At 33.9% G+C, this 9,446-nt stretch overlaps 1 protein-coding gene across 1 annotated transcript; it reads left to right on the forward strand.

Annotated features, from left to right (window-relative positions):
• The first annotated feature begins 3,687 nt into the window (after positions 1 to 3,687).
• LOC142636375 (uncharacterized) lies at positions 3,688 to 8,969 on the forward strand. The gene is made up of 8 exons (XM_075810579.1): positions 3,688 to 3,890; positions 5,063 to 5,100; positions 5,271 to 5,363; positions 5,483 to 5,566; positions 5,651 to 5,685; positions 8,077 to 8,162; positions 8,536 to 8,601; positions 8,697 to 8,969. The coding sequence occupies exons 1-8, from the start codon at positions 3,824 to 3,826 to the stop codon at positions 8,729 to 8,731; spliced, it is 504 nt and encodes a 167-aa protein (XP_075666694.1). The 5' UTR covers positions 3,688 to 3,823; the 3' UTR covers positions 8,732 to 8,969.
• Positions 8,970 to 9,446: the final 477 nt, after the last annotated feature.

Genomic DNA, 9,446 nt, shown 5'->3' on the forward strand with positions numbered 1-9,446 from the left:
AAAAAACCAATGTGAACCAATAAAAACCCTTTTAACCAAAGCAAGCCCAAAAATCTAATCAAGACCCTTGTCTTTACCCGGTGTGTACACAATTTTCGTAAAAGAAGAATCATGTGATCACGAAAGAGTGTAACAAATTATCAATTGTATTGATTTGTGTGTATGTGAGTACAATCCTCTGTATGACTCTTTATAATGAAAGAATACAACAAAACTCGTCTGATTTGATTCTCCAAGTAACTTTATGATCCGAAGGGCTATGAAGGTTGATCTTGAATTGTACTTTGATGTCTCCAAGTTGGATGTGTGATTGGATGTACCTGAGTTTTGATTTGAAGTTGAGGGCCGTTGGCTTGATTTCGAACTTAATTGAAGGAAAATCTCTACTTTGATTTGAAGAAGTAGAAATGAGCCTTGATTTTGAGGGAGCAAGGGTTCTCTTTTGGACTTAGAGATGACTCTCTATTTTGGCAGAGTGTCAATAGGGTTTTTCTCTCTAAGTTTCTCCTCCCTTTTTTCATATGAGAAGCCTCTATTTATAGGCGACTCAATGGTCTTTAATTTGAATTTTTTTTCTCTCAGCATTTATTGAGAGTTAATTACAAATTTTTAATTTAAATACAAATTTGACTTTAATTTTGATCTTGCATTTAATGTAAACATTCCATATGAGTCTTTTCTTCTAAAGTTGCCACTTGGTATTCTTCATTTGATGTTGCCATGTGGCTCAAATTCATTTGCTGACTGTCCACATCATCAATTATGACTTAATTTAATAAAAAAAAAAATACACGATCATGATCAATTGGACATCTATGAATGCATCATAAAATTTTGATGTCTACACCTGGACCTAATGAAGAAATTGGAAAGCGGATTAAAACAGAGCAATGTGAACCATAATTAACACATAATAATTAAACCACTACCTCGAAGCCCAAAATCAGTAAAACAACAAAAACCCATTAACCAAAGCAAACCCAAAAACCTAAGAAGCAAATAAAAACAAAGCAATGTGAACCATAATTAACACAAAATAATTGAACCACAACTTTCAGTCTTAGAATAAATAAAGCAACAAAAACCAATTAACCGAAACAAACCCAGAAACCTAAGAACCAACTAAAAACAAAGCAAAGTAAACAAAAATTAACACACACAAACCACAACCCTCCAAGCCCAAAATCAGTAAAACAAACAAAAACCCACTAACCAAAAAAAACCCAAGAACCCAAAAGAATTGAAAAAGAAAGAAAACCTTGGTTGAGCAATTTCTAAGTGGTTTCATTGGTTAAAAGGGCAGAGGAGCATAGCTCTTTGGTTAAAAACCTGAAAAAAAAAAAAAATCTAAAAGGGTCCTTAAAATAATTAGTTTAGCTGCCTATGAGTACGATTCAAGCCAAACCCACATCACAAAATGCAAGAAAATCAAACCCAAATAGGATATTCACATAGAATAAAACCCAAAATTTGAAAGTATTAAAAGCCCACTAAATTAACAAAGAGAAAGATGACTTACACACGTAGAGATAGAACAACAAAGAGTCGATTGTGATGTTTTGTGAGATTGAGACTTGGGAGAGTAGCTGAGGGAGGTGGAGAGAGACCAACAAAGAGTAGGGTTTTTTTCAAAAAAAAAAAAATCAAGTTTAGAAGTAACATATTTATATGACCTGATGCCGACCCGAACTCGAAAATAACCTGAAATTAACACCCAAAACTCAACCCGAATATTATTAGACCCGCCCAAACCTATCGGGTTGGGTCTAGTCGATCGGGTTTTCAGGTGGGTCGGGTCCCTTGCTTAGTCCTACAAGTTATTATTGGTGGAGTAGAAAAGTAATTTCAGTGGTAGGTTTAAATTAGAACCAAGAACAACTAATCACTTATGATTTGTTGTGAAAATATTGTGAAAATATTATGAAAATGTTGTGGACATAACATCTCTCTAATCTTTATCAATTTTATTAGTAAAGGAGGACTATTCAAAATAGTGCGAGACAACAATAACCCAAAATAAAGAAAAATTAGCCCAAACAATAGCAACAAAAGTTGAGAACTGGTCCATTGTTTAGCCCTTCAAACAAAAAATAAAAACTTAGATTATCGATCCTTTGTTCTACTATTTAGCCAAAAAAAAGAAAAAATCTCAAACTCATACCAGTTGAATAGAGTCATAAGAGAGTATTGATTCTTCCTTCACTTGACTGCATAGCAACATACACCACCAATAACAACTAATCACTTATGATTTGTTGTGAAAATATTATAAAAATGTTGTGGACGTAACATCTCTCTAATCTCTATCAATTTTATTAGTAAAAGAGGACTATTCAAAATAGGGTGAGACAACAATAACCCAAAATAAGAAAAATTAGCCCAAACAATAGCAACAAAAGTTGAGAACTGGTCTATTTTTTAGCCCTTCAAACAAAAAATAAAAACTTAGATTATCGATCCTTTGTTCTATTATTTTGCAAAAAAAAAAAAAAAAAAAGGATCTCAAACTCGTACCAGTTGAATAGAGTCATAAGAGAGTATTGATTCTTCCTTCACTTGACTGCATAGCAACACACACCACACAAGACGCAACGCACTGCAATTGACATGGTCGCGCTTGCATCGAACCACCCACACCTCCACCCATCTACAAATTTGCATCACATTACCGGCCACCCAATCTTTACATTAGTAATCTCTCTCCCCCCCCCCCCCCCTCTCTCTCTCTCTAACAAAAAAAGTATGAGTCATATTTAGAGATATTTTTCCACTAAATATTTTTGGAAAATAATTTTAGCTCACAGAAAACTAAATAAGGGAAGATAAAAGATTATTTTTCCATTTATTTAAGATTGCTACCAAAAATAGAAAAATAGATAATTTTATAGAAAATACTTTTTAGAAAACAACTCATTTTTCTAGAAAACATTATTGCCAGAACAAATAAAATGTTAATATTAGTAGTTGACTATTTTGAGTTTGCATTGGCGGAGTTGGGGTTATTTATTTTATTTTAATAATAAGAAAACACTTAGTGGAGTTATCGACAATTAATTTGAGTGTTTTTTTTTAAAAGAGTTTTGTCTTTTAGTTTAGAGTGTTAATCTCAAATTTGACTTTACATTACCCTACTATGTTATTATACTATCTTTTATTTTTAAAATTTTTTTTTTCCATGAAATGAAAATTATAAGTGGTTATTTTCCTTTTTATGTGTTGGTTTTTGGGTAATTAGACTTGGCAAAATTATGTTCTCTCTATTTCTACACCATATTGCTCAAAAGCTGAAACAAACAACTCTGAATTGAGAAAAAAAAAAAAAGGAGAAAAACCAAGTCAAGTCATGGGTCCATCCGTTTTTATTCTGAATAAAAAATTTCAGTCTTGGAGTATTTTTCATTTAGATTCAGGTTAGGTTCAATTTCACCATGTCTAGGAATCATTAAAAAAAAAAAAAATCATATTAAAATCCCTATAATGATTGTAATAGAAGAATGGCCTGAGAATTTCTTCATAAAAGTAAAAAGGCCCAAAACTGGAAGCCCGAACCCAATCCGAACCAGTCTGCTGACCTGAGAAGTCCATAATCGAACAAATTTTAAAAATTTCATTCATCTATCTATCAAACCCGTCACATGATCCGACCCGTGAACACCGAAACCCATAAATAAAAGTTTCACAAAAAGACCTCTCTCTCTCTCTCTCTACCTCTAGGGTTTTTGGAAGCAAAGTGGGGAAAAAAAACAAAACCAAACAAAAGCGAAGAACAAAGAAAAAAACACAGACAGGTTAGGGTTTAGTTAAATTTTTATCATCGGAATCAATGGGACGAGGAAAGTACAAGAACAAGCCCACTGGCAAACGCCAGTTCTCCACTCCCGAGGATATCCGTAATCACCACTCTTCCTGCCTTAGTTTTATGTTTTTTTTTTTTTTTTTGGTTTTTTCAAATCATATCTATCTGTGTCTGCAATTAATTTTAAATTTAGGCTTTGAATTTTTGAACTTAGGTTTTCGTTACTAAATTAATATGATTATTTGTTTAGTTAGTAAGACAGTATTCTTGATTTTTTTTTAATAGATTTTGGGTTAGCTGAAGACTGAGAATTAATATTTGTTTTATTTTTTTTATTTCTTTTATTAAAACAAAATTAGTTTATGTGAATTTTAAATTAATGTTGGGTTGGGGCTAATGATTTTTATGTGAAATATTGTTACTCTAGATTGTTGATAAATTTCAGAGTACAAGCTTTGAATTTGATTAGGAAAATACAACTATGATTTATTTGATCTGTCTTATGAAAATGCCGAAATTAAGAAAAGAAGACTGAATTTGTCAAATATAAGTTAAAGAAAAAAACTGATTCACTAACAGATGTTGGCACTTGATACTACTTTTTTTTCCCATATATTCTTTTTGGGCTTCAAAATTTTTTTTGTAGGCATCACAGCGAGTGAGAGAATATCTGAATGTCCACATGAGCATAAAAATGATTAACAGACAGGGCCGAATGCTCGCTTGGATTACCCAGCAACTGGTTCTAGTGTGTGACTTTGGTTGCTCATAGGTTTTACTAGCTAGAGGCGAGTCTAAAGGCTCTTCTTTAGAAAAATTCCCTACATTATCAAAAAATAGTAAAAAGCAAGTGAAAGAATATGAGTCTAAACAGTTAACAACTATATGAGTACTACCTTTTTTTTTTAATATAAATTTTTATTTTTTTGAGAGAATGGGAAGGGAACATAAGCCATAAGGGTATTGTAAAATGTAACATGAACATACCACATGCCAATGTCTTCTGGTATGTCATCAACACCTGCTTCATTGTCAATACCGATTAATGTCTTTTCTTTCCCATTAAGTTTTGCATAATCTAACAAATAAGAATATATTTTGGAATTGGATTTCTGCAGATTTGGTAGTAGAATTGTAAATGCATTTCTCATTTGCATATTGGTATCTACTTCAATTTGAGATGAAGTTAAAGAGTATGACTTTAATGGTGGCAAAGTTTAGTATTACTGACTTTAAAATTTTTTGTTTGTGATTTAATGATTGCAGTTGCTGGTACCTCCACCCGTCCTCGCACTTTTAGACAGGTTTCTCCCTCTCTTGTGCCCTCTCGCACTCACAGAAGTGTTTTTGTGATGCGCATTATTAATTAATTCAAAGTTTTTCCTTAATTTGTTTTATGTTCATATGCATATTTTATGTGGTAAAATTTTAACTTATGGTATTATAAGCAAGTGAAACTTTTTGATGTTATTAGCATGAAGCTGAACATGAAGAGGAAGAATCTAGGGAAGAGTCTGATGAAGGATCTGAAGAAGAATCTGGAGAAGAATCTGAAGAAGGCCTTGAGGTTAGTTACTATTACTAGTTATCTATGTTGAAGGTTTTTTATTTCCTTATTTTTGGTTTATCTTATGGGTTGGTTCATCCGCATGAAAACTAATACTTATTCTCATATAATATTTGCAGAAGCGGAAAGGCACACAAGGCATTATTGAGATTGAAAATCCTAATTTGGTAAAGCCAAAGTCCATGAAAGCAAGAGATGTTGATGTAAGTACTACCAAATTTACTCATATATACCATCAATTATAAAATAAAACCCAAAAAAAAGTAATGATATTTTTTCTTGTGCAGTTAGGGAAAACAACTGAAATTTCCAGGCGTGAAAGGTTTGTGAATGGTCACTTTCTTCCTTCAAGGGGACAATATTTTTGATAAGTAATACGTTTATTGATATCAAAAAAGAAAACACCCTAATACATAGGGAGTGTACAAGAGTTAAACAATCAAGAACAAAAATTACAAGAATCTAAGAAATCAAGAAAAGATAAAAATGATTGGTTCCGCAAAGCAGCTAACCAATCTATTAAGGTTCTAAAGAAAACTAGCTTCAAGTTTGAGATTGATCTCTCCTTATCTTCAAAGCACCTGCTATTTCTTTCTCTCCAAAGACACCACAATAAGCAATGTGGAACAATTATCCATTTATACCTATTTTGATGACAACCAAATCTGCCTTGCCAACATGCTAAAAGCCCCATTACAGATTGCGGCATAACCCAACTCACTCCAAACAATCCAAACACCATTGCCCACATATCCATTGCAACCGAACAATGGAGAAAAAGATTATCAACCAATTCACCATTGCACTTGCACATGTAGCACCAGTCCAATATCCAAACCTCTCTTTTTGTAAATTGTCAATTGTTAAGCACTTCCCCAAAGCAGCACTCCAAACAAAGAAAGCAACTCGAGAAGGAATTTTCTGTTTTCAAATACTTTTTCAAGGAAAGTAACAGTCATTAGATCCCCGCTAAGAGACTATAAAAATCCTTAACCAGGAAGCCTTTCTCTCTATCAAGTTTCCAACACATCTTATCCTCACCAAACCCTTTCACCAAAGCACCATAAATAGTATCCATGAAACCGGCCAATGCCTCTGATTCTCGAGCATGCACATTCCTAAAGAAACTTACATCCCAAAAATGGACTCCATTATCAAGCTTCATAAGCTCAGCCACACTAGTCTCCTTGTCTTGGCAAAATCTATACAATTCCGGATAGCTGACTGCAAGGGAAGTGTCACCACACCAATGGTCTTGCCAGAATTTCACCCTTGATTCATCCCCAATATCATATAGAATGTGGCGGGAAAAAGAAGGCCATCCCCGACTAATATTTTACCACAAGCTCACACCATATGGACCATTAACAGGCCTAGTACACCAGCCACCCTATTTACAGCCATATTTCACCTCTATCACTTGCCTCCAAAGGGCAGTTTTCTCCATCCCAAATCTCCATAGCTACTTTCCAAGCAAAGCTTCATTAAAAAGTCTTATCTTCCTTATCCCCAAGCCACCCGAAGCAATGAGACTGTAGACAGTAACTCATTTAACTAAATGGAATTTTGGTTCATTTCCAATGCCACCCCATAAGAAATTTCTCTGTAGTTTCTCAATTTGGTTAGCCATAACTGCAGGAATAGGGAATGGAGATAGAAAATAAGTAGGTAAATTAGATAGAGTGCTTTTAATTAAAGTGACTACCTTCCTTGGATAAGTACAGACGTTTCTATCATGCTAATCTCCGTTCTATCTTCTCTAGAATTGGGTTCCATATTGCCTTATCCTTGCATTTAGCTCCTAAAGGAAGACTCAAATACTTCATTAGAAGAGTACCTTATTTACAGCCAAGAACATTCAACAATAAGTACAAATTATGCACCATACCAACAGGAACCAACTCTGACTTGCCCAAATTTATCTTTAAACCAGAAACCGCCTCAAACCAAATGAGGATCATATGGAGAAACAAAACCTGATCTAGATCAGCACCACAAAAAATCAAAGTGTTGTCCGCAAAGAGAAGATGAGACACCGCCAATGATCTTCCCTCTACACAACCCGCACTAAAGCCTGACATGTGACCATCATGGACAGCCTTATCCAACATTCTCCCAAGGGCTTCCATAACCAGTACAAACAACAAAGGGGATAATGAGTCACCTTGTCTCAACCCCCTATAACTCTCAAAAAACCCACAAGGAGAGCCATTTATCAGAATAGAGAAACAAACTATAGATATACAAAAGAAAATCCACTGCCTCCATTTAGTAGAGAGCCCACTCTTTTCTAATAACTGCATAAGAAATCCCCAGTTTACATGATCAAAGGCCTTCTCAATGTCTAATTTGCAAAGTAGCCTTGGCAATTCAGATTTCAATCTACTGTCAAGGCACTCATTAGCAATAAAAATAGGGTCAAGAATCTGCCTGTTTCTCAAAAAAGCATTCTGTGAAGCTGAAATTATATCTTTCATAACTGTGCGAAGTTTGCTGACTAAGACCTTAGCAATGATCTGTTTCTTAAGTGGGAGTTCTTTTTGTCTATGAAAAAGAGAACTTGTGGTTTTCTAAGATTATTTGATCTTTCCTAAAGATAAAACTTTGGGTTTTCGTAGAAAAACGCCTAGCTTCTATGGAGTGCATACTTCATTATAGTTTTTAAAACATTCATGTGAAGTATATATATCTTCTAATTTTCTCTATCTTGCAGAGAGGAGTTAGAGAAACAGAAAGCTCACGAGCGGTATATGAGATTGCAAGAACAGGGGAAAACAGAACAAGCGAGGAAAGATTTAGGTTATTGATCATGATAAACTACTCTTTTTCTCTTTTTAATCAATTGTTTCAGCTTTGGAGTTTATATATAATGTTGGCTATGGATGCTGATTTTCAGTATGCAGATAAAAATTGCCTGAAATGTTAACTTTTTCATTAAGTCACAAATTAATTAGATTTGTTTTGTAGTTACAAATACTTCTATTACCTCTTTATGTTATGTTTTTATCTTGTTTGATATTGTCTAAATTTTGATGGTTTATTGGCCAAGATCAAAGGAAAGTGAGCAATGTAGGGATTATTGAAATATTCTTTTGGGTGTTTACATTTTTCTGTTCATGCAGGGAAGAAATATTGCAGGCCTTTTAATGTTTTCTTTTGGTTGCTCATGCAGAGCGTTTATCCCTTATACGTGAACAAAGGGCAGAAGCTGCTAGAAAGCGAGAAGAAGAAAAAGCTGGTATGATTTTCAGATCATCATAGGTTGCCTTGTCTCTTTTATTTTTTAATTTTAAATACTTAACATCTTGATACTAATAATGTCATTTTTTTCAGCCAAAGAACAGAAGAAGGCTGAAGCTCGCAAATGATCTTTGTGGATAGTGTTATGTCAAGAAATTTATACTGTTGAAAAATTGATGCCAGAGGATTTGTGCTGTCCTTCATTCAAGAAATTTCTGCATTTTGTTTTACTTGCTAGTTCATTTATAATTCAACAGTATAAATTGTGCTACTAACCGTGCAACAATTGTTTTTGTATTTTGGATTAGTAATTTATTTGACTATGTTCGTGTCTTGAAACACCTTGAAATTTATAGTTTTCCAAAATCTTTTAAGCTTTTTATTTGCGGGCAACGTATTCAATATTACCATATATTGAGAACTTTACAATGACAATATTATTTCTAATATCGTACAAGGTTTCCTAGGACAAGTGGTAGTTATAGTAGGAGCAGATTATATCAATTTTCTTGCAGTAGAAAGTTTGCACCAATGCTGCCTGGGCATTCTACTAACATACAGAGTCCAAAAAAATTTATATTGTATTGGCTTGCAGCACTGGGGTCGTTGTTTGAGTTAATTAATAGGGGAAACCGAAATGGTTCTATTTTGACTCATTGTAATTTTCCCATTTTTCATCTTCATGCTAATCACTATACTTATCTTTAATGCTTTTGCGTCGTCATGAAATGGGACTCTAGACTCCCGTGCAATTTGTGGACACTCCCTTCGACATTCATCAGCGCTCCCACTTTGTGAATTGCCTTTCTGTGGAGTTCAGATAAACCATTTGGTGCATCTTCA

The sequence above is a fragment of the Castanea sativa genome, chromosome 5 (genome assembly GCF_040712315.1).
Source record: "Castanea sativa cultivar Marrone di Chiusa Pesio chromosome 5, ASM4071231v1".
NCBI classification, from domain to species: domain Eukaryota; kingdom Viridiplantae; phylum Streptophyta; class Magnoliopsida; order Fagales; family Fagaceae; genus Castanea; species Castanea sativa.